At 44.0% G+C, this 23,918-nt stretch overlaps 1 protein-coding gene across 1 annotated transcript in view; it reads left to right on the top strand.

Annotated features, from left to right (window-relative positions):
• Positions 1-216: 216 nt before the first annotated feature.
• LOC147020373 (FERM domain-containing protein 4A-like) overlaps positions 217-23,918 on the top strand; it is a 327,216-nt gene continuing 303,514 nt past the window's right edge. Inside the window, exon 1 of the mRNA XM_085895688.1 lies at positions 217-609. Coding sequence (XP_085751814.1) covers positions 559-609 — 51 coding nt within the window. The 5' untranslated portion in view covers positions 217-558. The remainder of the gene's footprint in view (positions 610-23,918) is intronic.

The following is a 23,918-nucleotide window of genomic DNA, read 5'->3' as shown; positions in this document are numbered from 1 at the left end:
GAGGAATCATGGATGTAGGAGAGAAAAGGAGTAAAGGAGTGGTGGTGATCGGGGGTGGAAGCATACTTGGAACCGGGAGTTTGCAGTTGCATGGCTGATGGTGGGGTTCTTGATAGTCGGGGTGAAGGAGGCAGGGAGGGAGGGTTTGTAATGGCGATGGTATAAGTGGTTGGATAGATGGTGAGCGCTTATATAGGGGAGGTGATGTTGCGAGGAAATCCAGCAGGCGCGCTTTGGCAGGAGTCACGTCATGTGATGCGCAGAGCGACAGGCATTGAACGACGGTTGCAAAGAAGCCTCTGGGGTACGAAACGAAGGAGAGAAGGAATTGACGAGGAACGAGAAACAAAGCAGAGTTTGGTGTAGAGGAGAGCTTTAATTGGGAGGAAAAGGAAAACAAAATTTTATTCATTTCGGAGCAGAAATCAGGGGGCTGGAAATAGCGACGGTGCAGGGTGGAGAGAGGCCTTCCGAGAGCATATCGGTGGTGCCGATGGATGCGTGAGGACCGGGGTGTGATGCTCTCGGGCTGACGTGCGCCTGGAGAGGGAGAATTAGATGTGGCGGGGGAACACTATGGCCGGATGGCAGTCTCCAATCCGCATGAAGGTGAGTACCCCTCCGCGGATGAGCTCTTGCCCACAAGGCTGGTGAAGTCACCAGGTTGGTCGGTGAAACACACGGGCTGCAGAATGCACATCTACATGTGTGAAACAAGCGTTGCTTTTGCACAGCTGTGATTTATACCTTCGACAGCAAGCAGTTTATTGCGAACATCAAGTTCTGAATTAAAGTATATGTATATAAAAAAACACCTGCATGCATATGTAGTGTATGTGCTGTGAGCAGTTGGTAGCATTGTAAGCAGTACAAGGTGTCAATGTGTGAGCAGTTGTGCAATTTGCTTCTTTGTCAGTGCAACACGTGTAAGCACGCGTTGCATTCCTTGACGACGCGGTCAGCAACGCAATACAGGATTCAATTTGCATCTCAAATTGCATCCTTGTTGCTCGGCATGCCCTCTTTTTTTTTTCTTTTTTTTTTTACTAAGTATACCTCGGTGATGTTAAACCCTGGGACATAGCACATTTGACGTCTCATTGCTGCAATCCACAAACAAATAAATGAATGTGACGATTAATCAATATCATTAAGAAGTACGAAATGAGATTGTGATTGACTGTTGGCACTGCAGTTTGTTTCTCAATAACGAATGATCTGTCCTACAAAAGAAATATATATATATATATATATATATATATATATATATATATATATATATATATATATATATATATATATATATATATATATATATATATATATATATATATATATATATAACAGTATTCCACATGTGTGCTCACCATACCGGTTTGCAACTTACAATGTCATCATCATTGTTTTTTTTTTCCTATTCATGACAGGTGCGTTGCTAACGCTATCCGCGGCATTCCAAGCATTACAAATGATGCTTTAATGACCCTGATATTTTAGAGATGAATGCAAGCGTGCAGACAGATCTGGGTAACGTGTAAGAATTTCTCCGGTGAGAAATTCCCTGCGAGACGGCGTGGAACGGTCAACTCCCGAACGTGAAATTAAATGCGTAACAGCTGTGATTTACGCACAAAAAAAAGATGCTGCTTTTGGGGGTTGTGGCAAACGAATTATTGCACCGTGCCGTGTACATACGTGTAAAAAGAACCGATCGTGTTGTGTTTCCCATTCTCGTGTACATCGACGACGCTCCGGCATTCTAAATTGAAATTAAGAAGGGAGGTTGGAAAGGACTGGCGCTTGGAGTAAAGGGCACTGGGCTTGTCAAAGGTGAAGGCGTTCCCAGGTTCCATGCATGACATCCATCAGTGCGATGACGCACTGCGTGCTCGCTTGCCTTCTCGGGTGGAAACTCGAGTTTCACATAGCGTTTATTGATTGCCAACAACACAAGGACAAACTTAGAGACAGGCTCTGACGACGTATCTTTGCCTTTTCGTTTCGCTTGTTGACGCGATCCTGGTGCAATGCCAATAGTAGCTACTATGATTGTGTGCAGCCTTCTCTGAGTGCAAGGGTCAAGTGAGAGCGCAAATGGCAAAACGAACCAGCAATGGTCACTAATGAGGTGTCTTTAGCATGTCTGCAGGCTGCGCGTTTCGCTGCTCAGTGCTAATCCCATCCCGCTATCCCTTTGGGAGAGAAGGAGCTCCATCGCCCAGCGCTCTGTCTCGGCACGTTGCGGTTTCTCCGATCATGATCGTTCTTGTAGACAAGATTGAGGTGCAACACCAGAGTCTGGTGTCTGTAAGATTGCTGTCTTCAAAGGTCAGGAGCTTTGATGTAGTCTACCCTCTTTTGGTTCAACTACTGTTGGCAGGCTGTAAAATGCTTGATAATGATTGTTTATGAAAAGGCTTGACCCCCATATCTGTGTGTCAAGTTTTTTGGTGTTTTCCAGTCTTGTTCTGGTTTCTATCTTAACTGATCAAATGACCGGTCTTATCACATCGTGATTTCTCGTGTAGGTATACAAATTGTCGAGCGCTGCTTCTCCGTTATGATGATGATCCCCAGTGCTTGCTCTTTATTGTCGTATGTTGGTGGTTAATCGTGCTGTTCAAACGCACAAGCTTTAACTTGTATAGTTCACACAGTGTAGGCCTTGGGTTCAAATCCCAGCACCGTGTTTCACCGACCGTGCTATGATAGATTGCTTGGGGGACTTGGGGCGTCTGCATTTTGCTGATGCCAGCAGCGTTTTCTGCTGCTCACGACCCAGAACCTCCAACATATCTCCCCTCATCCCGATCAAGTCGTCCCCATGCTTTGGCCTTTCAGCAATCTGTGCATAAAGAGCACTAAATAATATTGGCAAATCATAATTAGATCAAATGTAAAGCATATACATGCTTATTGCAAAAGTCAGCCATTTGTGCAGGCCAACAGGCTCGGGGGCACCAATTAACATATAGTATTGGCCCAAGAATCGTATTAGGACTGAGCATGCTCTGGCCTAGCTGATCAATAAGCTCTAAGAGAAATTTGAAGCTTCTACTTGTTTATAGACATGAGACATTATCAGGCTAGAGCTGTCATTAGTGATGAAGTGGTTGGTTAAGAGGGTGTTGTGTGCTTCATAAATATCTGTTAAATAAGTTGACTAAGTCAGTCATGGTAATATTTTGCACTTTTTATCTGGCTTTTGAAATTATCTTCTGTTTGAGCATATAGGCAGTTGTACTGTGTTTCAACGCTCCAAAGACTTAGAACCTGACATGTTACTCGTTTATGAAATAATCAATAAACCTGACGACAGGCTTGTACCATGAAGCACCATCAAAAAGTGCAGTATGCACGATGCGCTGGTCATGTTGGTTTGCAGAGCTTTACATCAAATAAAGAGGAAGCGAGAGATTTCATTTCCTGCAATATGCGTGCGATGCTTCGGTCCATAACATGAGCGAATGAGCAGAATTCCCTGAGCAACCCACAACTCGCAGCAGAAAATGTAATATCAAAGGCAAAGAAAGCATGCATTAATCTTTTTCGAGCACGTGATCTGCTGATTACCCGGGGCTTTGCAAAGTCAGGAAAAAAAGCTTAGAAGGGAGTTTAGATGTCAGGTGTGTGTCGATGTTTGGCATCTCCATATGCTGGTTTCAGAAGGTGGAATCGAGCCCTCCCAGGTCTCAAAGTAGCCACCTATGTGTTTTTTTTTACATGTATGTATATATACATATATACATTTTATATTGAAATGGAATATAAATTAGATTATATTTCCTCCTGGAATATTCACTAGATGTTTATTAACCAAAGATTTCTAAATGGTTCTCCTTTTGACCTCAAGTCATTGTAGAATAATCCAATGAATCTGATGAAATGAACTTCTGCTCAAGATGCAGTGTTCCTGCTCAGTTTTAGTGATTTTTGGCTTTCTGTTTTTTTTCTTTCTTTAATCAAAGCTTTTTCAGGTTCTTCCTGAAATTTTGGAAACAGCGAAATGCAAATGTTTTTCAATGTCGAGATTGCGCTACTTGCCTGCATGCTGCTATGTGGATGTGTTAGAGCTCTGTGAGGTAGTGAAGATCAATAACCACAGTTTGAATTATAAAGAATGTTTATCAAAAGCAGGACAGATGATTTTCTGATGCTGATTACGGTTGATATTTACTCTTTCTTTTTGGACAATTGATTGAGCATCTTATGGAGAGACCCCGGCTATTTCAATGCTGACATCGTCTGATATATTTGTCTGGTATTTCCACGTAATGTTTAACCCTACATGCTAACTGATGAAAGTATCGCTGAACATGTAACCTTAAGTCTATGGATTTAACTATAATGGGAACCTTTGGGATAACTGCAAAACTTTTCCATTTTTAGATCTGATGCCCTTAAGCAGTTCTTTTTCTCGATGTTGTGCGGTATTATGCAAATGGAGATGATTCTGGCTGGCCAAAGATATTCATTGTTGCACTTAATATGTAAAGGTTAGAGGAATTTTGGAGAGGGAAGAGACAATTGTTAGAGGAAGATGATGAAATGTTAGAGGAAGAAGTTCAAGTATAGACCCTGAGGCATTAGGGGCCTTAAGAAAAGGAAAGAAAAACTTTGGAGAATACTTTGTGTCCTTTAATTCTGTCGAGCTAATCACGGGTATGACCTGTGAGGTGAAATAACACATTAGCAGGCATAGTCCATCTAATTCATGACAGTTTGTAATTAGGAAAAGTCTTCAAGAATCAACCTCTAATGGAACCTTTGAAGTTACTGCCACCTTGGTACAAATGAAAAAGTATTTATGATTTTGCATGTTACTTTCTTCTTGATTTCGCTTTTTCCAAATGTAGTTTGTTCTTGTTTTCTGCTTGAGCTATATCAAAATTGGCTATATCATCTCAATTCAAGCAATTATTTTTTCCATGCTTTGTACCTGTGCTGCATATTGTTACCAGTTATATTGGTCCATGCTTATTTTGGCTTTGTTCTGTGACTATTATTGATTGGAAACCATGGCCCATGAACATATCGGCTTAGTTCAAGCCAATATCTGTACCAATCACTGGCCACTTCAGCCCATGAGCATCTTGGCCAAACAAGTTTGAAGTCTGTTGCAATTTAAATACATGACAATTTTCATTGAAATGTCATCACATATTTAGGTGACTTCTATTCATTTTATGATGCAGCTTTTATAAAAGCATCAAACCTCTCAGCCTTCTAATTGTATATGGCACCTATCTCCCAAAGCAGGAAGCAATATTGTACAATGGCAACAGCAGCAGCAGCAGCAGCAGCAGCAGCAACCTGATGCAACCACATACATGCATTCAAAACGAATAACTAACAATTATGTTACTTTAAAATAGGCTGGGTGGGTTGAAGTAGTTACAAGCCAAGGTGATAGAGGTTGTTTTGGGCCAAGGCGACTTGGTCTGTGGTTGTTGGGCTGATACTCATATGATAATCACACGATAAAGGGCCGAGATGTTCATAGGTTGAGGTGGTTTAGGCCGAGCTGTTAACACACCAAAGTGACTGGATACCTTGTGGGGTTCCCAAATGGAGGTTGTTTTGGGCTAAGGCGACTTGGTCTGAGGTTGTTGGGCTGATACTCCTATGATAATCACACGGTAAAGGGCCGAGATGTTCATAGGTTGAGGTGGTTTAGGCCGAGATGTTAACGCACCAAAGTGACCGGATACCTTGTGGAGTTCCCACAGTATCCTTCTTGAAAAGTAAGTTTGTTATTGCCTGCAACCTGAGCAAATTGTAAATTCCGACAAATTCACTCGAGTGTCTTGTGTCGGATTTGGCGACCCGGAAGGGATTGTAACCTCCAGTCAAAGAAACTGCCTCGGCATAGTAATGCCCGGGGAGGATAAACAAAGCAAACAATTTATTGTCTTTTTCCACCTTGCATCGGATTGACAATATCACCAATATATCGTTTGTGAGGTACAAGAAAACTTCCTGGCAGTATGGGATGAGTGCAGTGATAAAGAATACTTGGCATAGCATTGACAAGTAACATGTTCTACTCAACAAACTTTTCCACATCTGCCATGATTCCACTAATTCTTCCCTCTTTATTTGGTAACTTGAAACTTCTCTGCTCGTGTTGTTCTCAGTAGAATTGCAGAAGCTTAAGGCAGATGCCAATGTGCTATTGAAACACTGTGCAATGGAAATAACTGATGTTCTTTGCAGGCTTTCTCACATTCATTTAACGTGCTTGGTTTCAGCTTAGCCTGAAAACGTCATTCTGTCCATACATCAAAGATCTACAACAACCTGCTCTTTTCATTCGTTGCCTATCTTGAATCTTGGTTAATGAATTATTAGGTGATGGCTAATCAATGCAAATCTGATGATGCTTCAGAAATGTTTTTCTTATTCACCAACTCGATCGCAAACTTGACAGTTCTTCATTAGCATTGTTTGCAGGCCCATATTTTATTATTCCAATCATTGGGGATTTCACCATGAATTGGTGAGTTGAGACATCGACAGGAATTGAGCAGGCATTGTACAAGCTTGCTAGTCTAGACAAAGCATTTCGTGAATTTTCACTCCTCGAGTGTACATTTCAGTGTAATACAAACCCAGCCAATGGATTTGTGATCAAATTTTAAATTGGTATTTTGTTCTTCAATCTCGAGTGATCCTGGGAAGTTGTTGTTTACACAAGGGACATCCTAAAAGTATCAATAAAATTAGCTTTTTGTTAATAGGTTGAGGAGTTGCGGCAGATGTGTTTTTTGGAGAAGGCCCGTGCTCATTGTTGGTCAGAAATGTCAATCATCCCTTCAAACAATAGGTGATTGTTTATCTTGTTATTGAATGGCCAATAATTACTCCCATGTTGACAGCTCACACGTGTTTTTATATGTGCTTTAAGCGTCGCGAGTGGCCAATCATGCCATGTGTCGTTTGCAAGGCCTTGGCCAGGGAGCACCCAGGATGACTAAAGAGGTCTTTTGTTGTCATGTTTGGTCACTTGTTATCACACTTACCTTGAAACAATAAAGGCAAGATGGTGAGCATTATTTAGCAGAAGCCTGTGGTAAAAATACCACGATGGAAAAAAAGAAAGAAAAAAGGAAGTCCTTCACAACCCCCAAGTCCTCAAACTCCAACTCCAAAATCCTCAAGTCCTTGACCTCCCCTAGCAATACCAAGGCTTCAATCCCCTCAACATTCCAAGCCTTTAATCCCCTCAACCACAACTCCTCAACCCCCCTCTCCCACCACAACTCTTTGGAGAATATTTTGTGTCTCTGTGTATTTGTGATTAAAATGGAAACAACTGATGTTCTTTGCAGGCTAACTGGAAACAACTGATGTTCTGTGTATTCACAATTGGATTGTCGTTACAAAGTATTATATATGCACATCAGCAGTTGGTATGTTTTTGCTTCATGTACATAACCGGGTAATTTTTATTTTCAGGAGCGATCGAGGCAGCAGTCTGTTGCTTATACACCACCCAAATAAATGGATGCAACTGAAGAATGTGCTGCATGCTTGGAGGAATGAGAATGTTGCCTGCTGATAATGATCATGATAATAATAATGTTAACAATGACAATGGCACATGGCAATAATATGCCGTGAGCACATCTATTAATTACTTACTATTGGAATGTGAGCATGTCTAATTACTAGTGCGGCATGCTTGCACACTGCAAGTAACTCATCCTCGGGTACATCCTACGTGCAGTGCATCTACATCTCAGGTACATCCTAATAAATATTAGCTGAATATATTTGATGAATTGGATGGTGGTGGCATTCTGTAATCAGCTAAATAACTCGACAAAATCACGAATGAGTGAATGGAAGGAGCTTTTTATTTTTATTTTGCCCTGAACATAGTTCCACGGAGCTTATGAAATGGCACGTCATCCGTCCGTCCATCCAAAAACACTTGCAACTTATTCTCTGAAACAACACATACGATTTCGATGAAACTTGACCACAACCTTCATCATCCAGTATGTACCAAAGTTTGTTCATGACATTAAAAAAAACTTGGCTTATGGGGGTGTATATAGTGGTTTCCCCCAAAATATGTACTTTCTTTCTTCTCAGAAACGACACACATAATTCCAATGATATTTGACCACAACCTTCCTCACCCGTGATGTACCAAGGTTTGTTCATGGCATAAAAAAATATAATCCAGAGGTATTTACTTTCTTCTCCATTACATATTTTGTGGATCATTCATGCCTACCAATTGTTCCCTGATTTTCTTATCCAACCACTACCATATGAGTGCCCAGGGGGTATTGCCCCTACTTTTTATGTTTACAGCTATTGTAATTTTTGAATGTAAAAGCAGCAAAAGTTATAAAATTATGAGGCATAAGTGGTGCGTGTTAGCATTGCCCAGTAACGAGTTCGATTGTAAACTCCATTATCTTGGGTCACATGACCCGCCGTGAGCAGAGCGAGTCTGCACCGGCTGACTTTTATTTGTGGATGTATTTGTTTCTGATGGGTTTGCATTTTTTTCCTGGCATATTCCAGTGAGTCATTGGTTAAGGCCCAGTCACACCTTGACGTTTTCGCCAGCAATGGCAACGTATCAAAATGTATGTAAAACGCTGGCTTACGTTGAACTTTTGTTTTTTGTTTTTTAAAGATTCTGATGTATTCATAACGAGTTGGTCGTATGCATAACGTATTAGTAATGGACACAGAACATTTCGTTGTCTTATAGATAACTTGTACCAACGAATGCTTAGCCTGTTGTGGGTGTTCACAACCTATGCCCAACGATAGTTTAACTTATGCATAGCGTGCTGCACGCATCACTGACGATGACGTGGTGTTGCCTATTAAAAGGCTGCCGCACAACGATTCAAATCATAACCGCCAGAGAAATGGAAGTGTCAACATCGCAGTCACACCTTGGCGATCTTGCCGGCGTATGCCAACCTCTGAAAAATGCGTCTAAAACGCTGGCGCACGTCGAATACGGTATGGGTAAGTTTGGTATACGTGAATAGAATGCTAAAGTACGCTATCGTATGTCGTAGTAAGTGGAGTACGTCTTAAAATTTTAAACGTGTTAAACATTTTACGACGTACTTGCCGTATGCCTCACACATTCCGCATGCGATGGGAATAAGTTGTAGGCACGATATGCGATCGTTGGCACCAGGGCCGGATTTACCATGTGGGGGGCCATGGGCACAATGATTGTGGGGGGCCCCCAAATTTGGAGATTGAACAACAACTTAAATTATAACTGCTTTTTCATCAACAACTGAACTTGTATCTATAGATTTGGCAGATCCTCATCAGGAATGATTTGGCATTCATGTTCACAAATTACAATAAAATAACTTCTAAAAACTCTCTGGACAAGAGAAATCCGAAATGGTGATTAATAGCCGACTTCCAGCGACTGCAAATATACGGCAGTGTCATCCACATCAATGAACATACACACGGCGCCTTAATCAATGGACAAGCTTCCTGCGCGACTTCGCGGCAGCGAACTCGGATATGATACTGTCAACCTGCATGGAATTGAGCACATCGGATTCAGTTGAAATGATGGTCAGATTGACCAGTCTCTACTGCCGCATAATGGAGCGAAGATGGTTCTTGATAAGCTTGAGTTTCGAAAATGAGCACTCCTCGGAGCAGTTCGACACCATCAGTGAGAGGTAAATCCGGAGCAGCACTTCCACATTTGGGAAAGTATCGGTGAGTTTTCGCTCGATGAGAAAACTGTACATCTCGAGTTCACTACGGCCCGAGTCTGGCTCTGACTCCTTCATCATGGCTTGAAACTGAATCATTTCTTCTGTGAGGTCAGGTGATAGATCTTCCTGATACAGCTTGACGAGCTTCGAGCATGACTCTCGAATCTGCTCCACTTCGAGTTGAACAAGAGCACGCAGGAATCCAAATCTGTCGCCCATCTCGCTGTAAGCGTTTGTACACTTTTCCAACTGAGACAGCAGTACGTCGATCACTGCAACGTATCCACTGATGCGAAAGGACTCCTTGGCGACTACTTCTACTTCTGGAGTGTGTCCGTAGTCCAAGGGAGCGAGGCGGACATTATGCTTTCGTCTACGCGATCCGCGAGTGAATTCCTCCGTACCTGAGCGCTCCACTCCATCAGCAATGAATGTATCAAACTGATCGCGTAATGACTGCACGAAGCTCGCCAGTGACTTGAGGAGTTGCACAGCTGTGTTGAGATTGGTAGCTTGCGACTGAAGGGTTTTACTTGTACGATCAAATCTACCAAGGAAAGTAGACCAGAAACCAGCATAGAACCCTATCTCGAGCATGCACATTGTTTGGTGAAGTGTCTCGGCGGTGTTTCTCGTTTCACTATTCAGTTGTTCATCGTTTGCGATTTCATCGAGGATATCCATGATTTCGCTGTAACCGTTAACAAGAGCTCGGGTTGCATCAGAACGAGCCGACCAGCGATTGTCGCTGAGGCGCTTTGGTACTTGCAGACCTTTGGCTTTCAGGGCATCAAATAATCTGGTGTAGCGTGACGTGGAAGCTGTAAAAAATACAAACACTTGTTCCACAAATTCAAAGAATGCTGCTGCAGGTCTACAGCATCCCACGGCCGACTGACCGACAAAGTTCAGTGAGTGCATCACACATGGCGAAACATTGCTCCTAGAGAGGGTTCTCGTGTTGGATCATTCCCTGCATCCCGTTGTATCGGCCACTCATATTAGATGCGTTATCGTAAGATTGTCCTCGGCAGTTAGCGATGTCCAATCCAGTGGCTTTCAAAAAAATCCAGTAATGTCGTCGCTTGCTGGAGTCCAGTGTGTCCTGTGTTGCTCAGAAAGGTCAGGAAACGCTCCACTGGAGCCTCATTCTCGATGTATTGTAGAATAACTGTGAGCTGGTCGATGTGGCTTATGTCAGGAGTAGAATTCACTGACACAGAGAAGTATTTTTCCTCTTTCACACGAGCGACGATGTTATCCAGAAAAGATTTTCCGATGATGGAGACTAACTCTACACATGTCATAGATGTTAAGTAGTTGGTGTAGCCACTACCTTGGTTGGCATATTTCTGAATGTGCTGCGCCAAAAATGGATCGTATTCCGCAAGTAATTCCATTAAACCAAGGTAGTTACCATTCGTCCGTGACCCAACAATTTCATCCGATCCACGGAACGCCAGACCACGCTCAGCGAGCAACAATATCACGCTCGCACTTCGTTTTAGCACCTCCCTCCAATAGGATGCAATCTCACTCACTTGTGTGACGAGTTCAGTGTCCACACGACCTGTGGATGATATTCGCACAATGTACATGCAAACGCTCATGCACCTCGATATAATGACTGGCATGCTTCCAATCATTGAATCCTTCCCTGCCCAGGGCAGTAGCACCTCCAAAGAGGTTGCAAGCGATGCAGTACAGTTTTCCGGTTGATGTGGAGAAGCAAAGCCAGGACCTTTTCACGGACTCTCCGTTTTGTAGTCTACGGTAAAAAAGATTCTTGGAACAGCAGCGTTTCCTACCTTCAACAAACTGTATGGATGAATCAAAGGGACCAGTCGAATTCTGCAGGGGCTCCAAATCTCGTGATGACCAGAAGTCGATCATCTCTGATGACGGTCGCTCAGGAGGCCAACATCCAATGTCATTGGCAAAGCCAGGTCCACGATCAGTCAGTATATCTCACACTTTTTCATCTGATGCATGTTCTTCATTGGTGGAACCTTCTGAGATGTTGGGCGAATCTTGATGCCGGGGTTGCGTTGCCAAATCCGCTTGTTCTGTCTCTGTTGGTGTTCCAGCCTCTGTCATGGACAAATCGCCTGTTTGTACAGGAGTGAAAAACTCTGAGATTTTCTGGGTCTTGTCGACGACGGCCTTGTGTCTTTCATCTTTTTCCTTGGAACGTTTCCGCTTTTGAGCACCACTGTCATATTTCCGTGGAGCCCTGGATTTGTGCCTGTCGTCACCAAAGTCGCTCATTGTGGTTTCTGCAGCTGGTAGGTACCGAGTAACCGAGATATTGTCAGAGTGCACATGGGACGTACCAGAATCACGAACAAGTATGTTTCACACACCTGGAACATAGAAAGTCACACCGTGTTACTGTGTTGTGCGCGCCAGTAAGCAGGGTACTGACAGCGTTCCCTGCCAGCCGCAGTTTCAGTGTGTACAATACTATCCCTGCCAGCCGTGTGCTGTGCAGGCCTGGCCTAGTTTTACCACGTCGACTTTCACCTTTTCACCTCTCCTCTGGCTGGACCTCTGTATTCTGTCTGTGCTTGCTGGGCTCTGGCTGGCAGTGCCTTAGTTAGTTGGTCACGCTGAACCATCCGAGGCATCGATGATCGATCCAAAAAAAGTTCCGAATGCGGGCCCCCAATGCCCGAGGCTTGCCCCGGGAAATTTTGACCACGTTGGATCCGTTCTGTGGACCATGGAAGAAACGGCTTGAAAAAGCCAAAGCTTGAAAAGTACCCTCACAATGACAGACAATTTTGAAAAGATATTCTTACAAAGAGTTTACAATCTTCATTCACTGACAATAAAACTTTAGAAGCACATTTTCAAGGGATTTTCAAAATGTCATTGAAATTGTGGGGGGGGGGCGAAATGTGGGGGGCCCCGGGCCATGGCCCCACCTGGCCATCCCTAAATAAGTAGTGGTTGGCACACGTCCAAAAACGTTACTTGTAAGTTACTCATAAGTTGAAACGCGTCAATGTAATGGTTAGCTTCAGTGTTCCAGACTCCCTGTTTTTTTTTTTTCTTCAGTATGACGGTGATGTTGACACTTCGATTTCTCGTGCGGATATAATATAATATAATTAATAGGCTGCTACTCAACGATTTAAATCGTAACCACACTAGAAATCGAAGTGTCAACATCACCGTCATACCGAAGAAAAAAAAAAACCAGGGAGTCTGGAACACTGAAGCTAACCATTACATTGACGTTTTTTGACTTATGAGTACCTTACAATTAACGTGTTTTGACGTGTGTCAACGATTGCGTAACGTGCCTACGACACGATACTCATAGGTTAGAAATAAGTTTCGGGTATGCTAAACATTACTCTGAATCTGAATCTGCTATTTTTGAATCTGCTATCACCTGTATAAATACATGGAACACATAATGTGAAGATTTTGGAAGTATGAACAGAATATGTTCGGAGAGAAGTGTGTTTGAAGTTCCAGGCTTACGCCCATTCTATATGCTAGTACGTGCCCGTAAAAAAAAAAAAAAATTCAAACCGCGAGCAAGAAACAACAACCACGCAGGCCGTTTCTTCGCTCTCGAGTGCCCGGACGTGCGTGGCCCGGAAGTTCGAATATGATTCGCAGTTACGATTATTCGCAATTTAGTTTTAATACCCAATTATTCAATTAGCGCCAACGTATTTTTTCCTTTTCGCAATGTCGTGGCAAGGAAAAACAAAAAGAGAAGAGAAGAGAGAGAAAAAAAATTACTTCCTGGTTCTGAGAATACCAGCACTCTGATGTTACCAAAATGTATGCACCGTCTAATATGAAAACGATCATAACTTGGGGCATTGAGTTTATCGATAAATGCGCATAACAAATCGAGAAATTATTAGAATACACGAAGTCATCACTATTCCGAAGTCCGTACGTTGTAACCCGTAATGGATCCGAAAGTCCGTACGTTGTAACCCGTAATGGCGAATGCGGCTGAGCTTCCCTTCCCCATCGGCCAAGCCCATGCAACAACGTGTCTTGTCATTGGTTTGGTAAATAAATGGCCATAACTTGGGAAGCACTTGTCCGATTAATATCAAACCTTGAAAAGGCACATCCTCAGGGCCCCAGCAATATACCCGGCAAGTTTCAATTAGATCGGACCAGCGGTTGTCGAGAAATGGTGGTCACAGACACACACACGCACACACACACACACACACACACACACACACACACACACACACACACACTTATTGCTGGAATTATAGATAGATGATGAGGATGCAAAGTTTGGGGCTGCTGGGTTTCATGGTTTTGGAGTTATGGAGGATGACACACACACTACCCATTCACTTTTTTATTATTATAGATTACAATAAAGTTTGTGGGTCAAAATAGACTCAATCGAGCCACAGGTTTGAAGACTCAAGTTTGATGGATTGTGTCCTGTGTCCTGTGAAGTAGATGGCCATTCAGAGTCTCAAGTCATGTGGTGAGTTGAAATATGTAACTTGTCATAATGTGAGTCGCTGACTCGAATATTCCATTGCTTTTCAACACAACTCCACAACTCATAATTTATAACTTAAATGTATGCACAACTCAAAAATTAATAGAATAGTCAGTTTTACTCTAAATGATCTATTAGAAGATACCACTGCAATTAGGAATTAATGATGTTAATTGACCACTTGAATTGTGGCTTTGACTTCTGGTTCCTGGTTTGGAGCGACGAGAGGTCTACTTAGAGGCTCTGCTGACGTTCTCAGTTAAGTTTCCGGTCGTTATTTGTCCCGTTTTAACTGTTTAATTTTCTCACCTACATGTTACTGTGTGTTCCTAGTTCGGTTTTGTTTCATAAATCGTGCTATTTTGTGAGTTTTTTTGTCGACGTTCTTAAACTGGTGTTTGAGGCCTCGGCCTTGGCCTCGGCTTGAGGCCTGCTGGTCCCCCTCTGTGTTCGATCGTTTTTTTTTTGTTGTTGTTGTTTTGTTTTTTTCTCCCCATTACCTTCAATTTCAATCCTCCCCATTACCTTCAATTTCCATCCTCCCCACTTTCCTAACGTCCCCCATTCTCCCAACCAATCTCTATTTCTTATCTCAAAAAAAATAAAAATAAAAAATAAAAAAGTAACAACAACATCACGCTAACCTTCTCCCGATTCTGCTTCTTCTTCTTCCTCTTATCTTCCTAATCGTCTTCCTCGATTTTTTTTTCTGCAACACTTCATGACATAATCTGTTGAAAACTCTCTCAAACATTAATAATAACAACAAAAACGATCTTATAATGCTTCATCTTCCTCTCTCACACATGTGGTACTCTACTGTTTCATAATGCACTACTCTTCTGCTATTTTAACAGACTGCTCTTATTTCGACCTCTCCTTCATTCCTTGCCGAAAAAAACCAACTATTACAGCGTTTCTTCTCTCCATTCTCTGAATTCGCCTTCATTGCATCCTTCAAGAATTGTGCTAAATCGCATCTTTGACCTAAAACTTTTAAAAGCCCAGTTTGCTATGAATCTTCGCTTTCCATCAACCATTCTTTTTTTCCAACTTCAGTGCCAACTCACCCCTCACCCCTCACTCTCACTTTCAAAGCAACCATCCCACTCTTCTCCCTCCAAGCCTCCCTCTCACCTCTCTCAAAAATTCCCCCCTCACCATTCTCCCACCTTTCATCCCCCTCACTCATCCTTCTCAATGTCCCCCCCCTCTCATCCAGCAAGCTGCCCCCCTCCACTGCCCTCTCACCACCATATCTTCACTCCACCTCCTCAAATCCTCAACTGCCTTCTTCCCCCTCTCTTGTCCCCCCTCTGCCCCCGCACCACACAGCTTTTTCTCCTCCTCATTCGGCCCCCTCCCCTTGCTATTCTGCAATCCCCCACACTCTTTCAACAACCCTCCTTACCTCCCCTCGTCCCTTGTCCTACCCTCCCCCCCCCCCCACCCCTGCACCCAAAGCCTCCTCCCCTACCTCTTCATTAAAAGTGTGGACCTCAAATATCCGGGGCCTTTGCTCAAACCTTTCAGATCTTTCCATACAGGTTGCCATTGACAAACCAGACATAATCTGCCTAACAGAAACTTTCCTCTCCCTAGACATGTCTGACTCCCAAGTATCTCTCCCCGGTTACTCCCTCCTCCGATATGACAGACCTGAGCCTCGTCCTGGTGGAGGTGTTGCTCTCTTCATCAAAGACTCTATTCCTCACTCTCCATGCACTGCTCTCACTCCCCCACACCCCAGGAATACCTCTGGCTACAGCTTCCCCTCCACTCCCACCTCATGTTTATATGTGTACTGTACCGTCCACCTAACAGTGATGACTCCATCTACTCCTCACTATCTGAAAACATGGACCATCTTCTATCTTCTCATCCAAACTCTCTCTTCCTCTTATGTGGTGACTTCAATTGTCATCATACCAGTTGGCTAGGTGTGGGTACCTCTCTCACCTGTCATGGCACCTCAGCAAAAGCTTTCTGTGACTCATTGGGACTGACTCAATCGGTCAACTTCCCGACCCGGATCTCAACCAATGGTACTCCATCTCTTCTGGATATAATTTTGACAAATTTCGCTGACAATATCTGCTGCTCTTCTGCTGCTCCAATCGGTTCTTCTGACCACGTCCTTGTCAAAGTGGACATCTCTCTGGCTGTTATCAGAGAACCACCTCACCGCCGTCGAGTCTGGCGCTTCACTCAAGCCGACTGGCAGGGTCTCAGAGCAGCCATCAAACTTACAGACTGGTCTCCTATCATTATTTTCTCAAACATCAACTCATCCTGGGAATTCTTTCAAAGAAACTTGCTCTCCCTCATGCACAGATTTATCCCCTCTTGTCTTCAGTTGTCCTACCCTTCCTCCCGCCCTTGGTTTACTGAAGCTTGTGGCGAGGCAGTTGTCCTGAATCAACTTGCCTTTCCCTCATGGAAAGCAAACCCAACTGAGGGCAATCTCAGTTCCTTCCACAAAGCTCGGAACAAGTGTTTATCTACCCTCTGGAGAGCCAGAAAACAACATCTTTCTCATCTCAAGTCTGAACTCTCAAACCTCTCTCCCTCCTCAAAATCCTGGTGGCATTTAATCAAAGCTGTTTCTGGTGTTTGTTCCCCCTCCATCGCCTCCCTTACCTCAAATGGCCGCACTGCTGATACCGCACGTGAAAAAGCTGAATGCCTAAACTCGGTGTTTGCAGCTAAATATTGTGTCCTAAACCCATCACTTTCTCTCCCCACCTTACACAGTCGCACCCAACTGTCCCTGGGCTCTGTGTCCTTTTCTCCTAACAAGGTGGAGAGCTTGCTTTCAAACCTCAACTCAGATTCTGCAACCGGTCCAGACGGCATCAGCCCATGTGGCCTCAAAGCCTGCTCTTCTGCTCTTGCTCACCCTCTCACTGTTCTATTCACCCTGTTATTTGCTTAAGGTCATCTGCCATCTGCTTGGAAATCTGCGAACATCACTGCCGTGCAAAACCATATCCCTGCAACTACAGACCAATCAGCCTTCTCCCAATCATCAGCAAGGTTATGGAATCCATCATCGCTTCAGACATGAAATCCTTCCTCTTCTCCAATGGCTTGATTTCCGATCCTCAATTTGGTTTCAGACCAGGTCATTCTACTCTGGATATGCTTTTTCTGCTCTCCCATCAATGGATGGAAGCCCTCAATGCCAGACAGGAAATCCGAGCCATATTCCTGGACATATCACGTGCTTTTGACACAGTCTGGCACCCTGCCCTACTCACCAAACTCTCTTCCCATTGTATCCAAGGCCATTTCCACTCATGGCTCACAGACTTCCTCTCCTGTCGCAGTCAATGTGTGGCACTAAATGGAGTTCTTTCATCCCCTCTTCCTGTCCAGGCTGGAGTTCCTCAAGGTAGCGTTCTGGGCCCCATTCTTTTTCTGGTTTTCATCAATGATCTCTCTGACTCTCTGGAAAAGCCTCTATATCTCTTTGCTGATGACTCCACCCTCTACCATACCATCTGTCATCTCTCAGACCGGCAAGCAGCAGCTTCTTTGCTCACTGCAGATCTGGATGAAATCACAAACTGGTCCAACACGTGGAACATGTCTTTCAATCCAGACAAATCTCACACTCTCACTGTCGCGTTGGAAGGATCATTTAGAAACCCCCCACCCCCATCCACTTTCTCAACAATCCTCTGGAAGAAGTCTTTTCCTTCAAGCTTCTGGGTCTCACTATCTGCCTGACCTTTCCTGGGAAAGTCACATTTCCAACCTCGCTTCAAAAGCCAGTCGCTGACTGGGAATCCTCCGTCGTGCAAAGTCCTTCCTTGGCCCTCTTGAGCTCCTGACCACTTACAAAGCTTTTGTCCGTAGCCTGATGGAGTACTGCTCTCCCCTCTGGGCTGGTGCTCCTGCCTCCCCCCTTTCTCAGCTTCACGCTGTCGAAACCAGGGCATTTCGGATCATCGGCATCTCCCGCAATGAAGCTGAGTCTTTGGGCCTCTCACTCAATCACCGCAGGTTGGTCGGTGGTCTTTTTGTCTTCTACAGTCTCCTCTCCAGCCTTTCCCCCCCTGCTCTCTCTGTGATTTGTCCCCACCACATTTCTACAGGGCGCTCAAAGTCTGCCAACAACCCCCTTCTGGTAAAACTACCAAAATCACGAATCACTGCTCACCTTCACTCTTTCATTCCTCTTTTTTCCCGCCTTTGGAATAAACTCCCTCACTCTATTCTTTCCCATTCTTCCCTCCAGGCTTTCAAAACAGCTGTTCACCACCACCTCTTATCATCCCCCATCCAAATCCTAGATCTTTTCTATCCCCGATAATCCACCCAAGCCCCCTTTCTTCAATTCCCCTGCTTTCCTTCCTGAAAGTCCCTGTAATGTCCATCTTCTCTTCCCCGTCCCATCCCCATCCCTCTCCCTTCCACAGATCTCCGAAGGTGTCTGTTCCCCACTGTTTTGTCCCTCCTACTCCCGCCCCTCTTGTCTCATGCCCCCTTGCTGTGCGTTGTGTGTTTGCTCTCATACGAGCCTCGACCAAGGTATGCAAAAAAAAATAAAATTAATTTTAATGTAAAAACAAGTCATGTGATTGGTTGCAATTACGTAGGATAGAGTCGGTTATCATTTTTGGGATTATCAGTGTTTTGTTAGTTTAATTTTGGAAGTATCTGAGGAAAACAAATCAAATAAACTGCAGATGTTTTATTTGTCCAAAACGTTTTAATGCTCGTCTTTTTTATTTTGTTTTGTTTTTTTGCTCATTTTCTTAATTTCAACGTGATAATTTATTTCCAAGCTTTGTAATTAAATATTGTCGCGTTCATTTCGGAGAGTGGAATGGATGATGTCCCGGTGGATTTGTATTCGTGTAACAGGTTTTGTGAATATTTAATGAGTGTGATAGGTTTATGTGTGTGAAACTGAGTGTTGTTTCTCAGTGTGCTCGGTCCCATAGAAAAGTAGTATAGGGAGGCCACAAGGAAGGTCACACACAGGTCATTGTTTTCCCATTATCATTACCCTTTATTGAATATGAGCAAATACAACCCGTCACTTTGCTGATGGGGTCAATGTTTGGGGGGAGAGAAAGAGAAAGGGAGAAACAGAGAAGAGACAGGTGTATGGAGAGAGGGGAGACAGAGATGATGAAGAAGGGGGAGAGGAGAGTGACAAAGTTGGAGTGGGGGGAGGTGAGGAGAGCAACACCTCACCAAACGTTGCCATACACTGCGGGATGGAGGGGTGCGAGGAGGGGGTGGGTGAGAGAACGAGAGAGTGACAGAGGTGTGGGAGGAGATTGGTGCATTTTATTAGGAGGGGGGAGCAAGGAGAAAACCGACAGAGTGAGGGGTGGTAGGGAGGGAGGAGGAAAAACAAAGGCCGGTGAGGGGTGGAGGTTGCATTATTAAAGAGAATATGTGATGATTAATGACTGAGCATGTACACACAAAAAAAAACATGTCAGAACAGCTGTACACACGACAACACAATAGAGTTTGTAAAATACTCCACTGGCACATCTGCAAAAAATTTGATATTCCAGTTCCGGAAAAATTATGGGAACTGAACCAAAATCAATTACAGAAAACATGGAAGTACCGCTCACACATTATCTCATGGAGCATGAATATTGAAACAAAGCATTTCCATTGCAACCAGATATCATACTTTGGTACAAAAATTAGAAGAAGGCCTTGCTGATTGGGGTGTTAATACCAATGATTTTGGACTAAACGATGCAGAAATCAAGAAAATGACCAAACACAAAGACCTCAAGAATGAAGTGAAAATATCCTGGAAGTTGAAGAATGCCAAAGTTTTACCAGTGATAGTTGAAGCTATGGGAATGTTGACGAATAACCTCACAGAGATATTAAAAACCATCCCTGGGAATATTGCTGCAAACAAACTACAGTGGGAAGCCGTCCTGAGATCAGTATGGACATGTGGCTCGTTTTCCTGATGCTGATCCTGCTCACCAGATTCTCTCAGCGAGGGAGTCTCATGAGTGGAGGAGGCCAGTGGGCCGACCACGTGCCTTGTGGATGCAGCAGGTTGACCATCATCTCAAGGAGATGGGGATGGGCCTGGCATCTGCCTGGGGGATGGCCAGACGGAGGCCCCTGGAGTACCGGCGGAAAGTGGACGCAGCGACGCGCTGTTCTGGTGCATGCTCCCATACCTGACCTGACCTGGGATCAGTAATGATCCTGAAGAGTCCTCGGCATAAAACTATGAAAACAGAAAACTTCAGAGCTTGGTCTGTGAATCGTGACCCCTTACCGAAATGAAGGTGGATACTTTGAGCCCGCCCTGGGAGGACTCCATTCCACATTCTGAAACCCATATGTCTATACACACACACACACACACACACACACACACACACACACACACACACACACACACACACACACACACACACACACACACACACACACACACATTGAGACCTGGCAGGTCTCTGTTTCACCTTCTGAAATACACCCGCATGTGGAGATGGCAACAGCAATTTGCACGTACACGTATAAAACTCACACACACACACACACACACACACACACACACACACACACACACACACACACACGCACACCAAGTGCCGTTATGGTAATGCAGTTTATGTACATACACACACATGTGCAAATGTACACATGCATAAAGTACATAAAAATGACAAACACACAGATTTACCTTTAAACACTTCTTTGAAAGAGAAATTCACGTGGGAAATTAACAAAAATTCAATTGAAAAATATATCGAAGCCCAGAACACAAAATGTCGCACTATTCTCTCTATCTTCACAGCCAGATCATGGCAAACGCGTGATCATATGGACCTTATTGTTTTTATATATGTATCCATGTCGAAGTGAGGGTGGATTATATTCAAAGGAGATCACACTAATGTTTAAACAAAATGATGTCGTGTAAAAATAAAACTGCACAGCATTGCAGGGCCCAACACAGGCGGAAACGTACGTCGAATCGATGTAACATTGAAAGCACGGGTACTTTTACCAAAATGAACAACCAAGCAGCTTGGAGAGCACTCACCAAGTGGCTTAAAAACTCAAGCAAGCACTCCAAGGAAATGGTTGATAAACGGCTCATTTGGCACACGAATAGCACCATGTTAAACATACACCTGCAAATGCCTGAAATGTCAAACATGTCCAAATTGTACAAATTAACACTTTTCAAGGAGTCGGAACTGCTTGTAAGTTCGATTCTTGAGCTTAAATTTTGTAATTCTGCTTAGTTTAAGAGATTCTCATGGTCATCGCATTTGTAGAAATGAAATAAAGCAACAAACGCTTATGTCTCCAGGCATTTATAAGCTTTGCAATGTACCGAACGATTCATAGCTATGATGAACAGGCTTTTTTTTTGGGGGGGGGGTATACACCGTCGAGGCTCATGTTAGAGCTAACCCACAGAACATGCACAAAGGGAGCAGGAGACAAGAGGGGTGTGGGGGGGGGAGAGGGAAGGAAAAAATAAAGTGTGGAACAGACAAGAGGATATCTGTGGAAGGAAGAAGGATGGGGTGGGGTACACAGGGTAAACAAGATGGACACTACAGGGACTTTCAGGAAGGAAAGCAGGGAATTTGAAGGAGGTGGATTAGCAGGTGTAGAAAAGATCATTGTTTTGGATGGGGGAAGACAAGAGATGGTGGTGAATAGCTGTTCGAAGACCTGGAGGGAAGAGTGGGCTTGAAGAGAGAGAGAGTGTGGGAGTTTGTTTCAAAGGTGGGGGAAAAGAGGAATGAAAGAGTGAAGGTGAGCAGTGATTCTTGATTTTGGTCGTTTTACCAGAAGGGGTTTGCTGGCAGACCTTGAGCATCCTGCAAAAATATTGGGGGTGGGGGAAGGGGGTATATATCTCAGACAGAGTGGGGGGGGGCTATGCCTGACAAGAGATTATAGAAGACAGAAAGACCACTGACCTGCCTGAAATGAGAGAGTGAGAGACCCAAAGACTTAGTGCCTTGGTTTACCAATGATCCTAAATGCCTTGGTTTCCACAGCGTGAAGCCAAGAAAGGTGAGAGGCGGGAGCATCATCCCAAGGGGAGAGCAGTACTCCATCAGCCGGAGAGGAGATGCATTCGATAATATGAGTGAGGAAAGTGAAAAAAAAAACTTTATGATTAAGAAATAATTCTTTCCTGTTCCAAGTCAAGGCAAGGTTGAGCAAGCCAAAAAACATGGCGGCTTCAGACCCCAGTGAGGTTCCCTACGATACACCTTAGGACCCTGTAGAGAGTGGTGACTGAGGATGCACCTGTGAAAAGATTTCATGAAACAAGGCCATTAATTATCTTCAAAATGGTTGTTTTAATTAACCTAAGCACCTAATTTTCACTTTTGCTCTTCCGTGGAGTTTTCTTGGTGTGCATGCAAAGCTTCAGGCTGCTAGGTTTCATGGTTTTTGGCGTTATGGAGGAGACGCACTGAGACACACACACACACACACACACACACACACACACACACACACACACACACACACACACACACACACTGACATTTATTCATATAGATAACTCCTATAACCCACTTCCCCTCCCCCAGTCTTCCTCAATCTACACCCACAATGGGCACATTTTTTGCCATCGTTGGGCCAAAGCACCCACCAGGAGAGCCACAAAGAGATAGTGTTTCTCAAAGGCTGGGGCAAGGATTTATTTCCACTTTGCACCTCTTAATAGTTTGAGGAGGCTCTGCGTGGGGGAAGAGAGGGTGAGGAGTTAAGTTAAGAAAGAAAAATTCAGGGAAAGGCAGAGTTGGAGAAGCCGAAAATCGAAGATAGAGAGTTGGTGTAGTGAAAAATGCCAAGCAGTTGAGAATTTACTGAGAAGAGTGGGAGAGCCAGAAAGTAGAAGACATCGAGGAAGTTTGTTCGCTTATTGAATTTTTTAAATTAATTTTGCATGCATTGTGTGGCTGCTAGTTGCATCATTGCTGGGAGCACAGCTGTGCCACTGATGCAGAACCCCTTTAGCTTCGAGCTGGAATTTAGGGTGCCGGTGATACCTCTCCTACTTTACATAAAGGACACCATGTGATAGTTGAGATCCATCAACTAATGCTGGCAGATGGGACACACAGTTTAATGTCCACCAGAGGGATGGCACACGCATTGATGAATCACCCTGCCTGTGAAACACGGATGACAGTTTATAGCTGCGTCGGGATTCCTACACAGGCTAGACAGCTTCGAGGTGAGTGTGTAGACGTTTAGGCCATCCTGTTAACCCTGTCATTGGTGAAGAGAGGATGTTGCCAGCATGCCTTCCTGAACACTTGCCTATCAGCCGGCTGGCATGACTGGCTGCCTACGAGCCTGTAAGTGCTGCTCGCTTGACCTTGACGGACTTCCCACACACTCATGCCAGTCAAAGCACCAGGGCTGAATGTTGATAGGTTTCATTCCCTCACCTTCGATCCTCTTCTCCCAACAAGTGTCTGTGCCCTTAAATCACTTATAAATATATTATTTTGTTCTCCCCATAATCCCTTACATTCCCACATGTGTCATTGTGTGAGGCTCGCAGTGCTTGATAGGATAAAGCTCTTTTTCTTTTGCATTCTGAGGTTTATAATCTGTCACTGTCTCGTGATCTTCAGGGCTCTGTCACATTTGTGCACAAGGAGAGTAGGGATTGCCTATAATTAGCATTAAAA

Source organism: Eptatretus burgeri, chromosome 9, assembly GCF_056783735.1.
Source record: "Eptatretus burgeri isolate ZD-2024b chromosome 9, Ebu_testis_v1, whole genome shotgun sequence".
Taxonomy (NCBI): Eukaryota; Metazoa; Chordata; class Myxini; order Myxiniformes; family Myxinidae; genus Eptatretus; species Eptatretus burgeri.
This window is presented reverse-complemented; position numbering and strand designations above follow the sequence as displayed.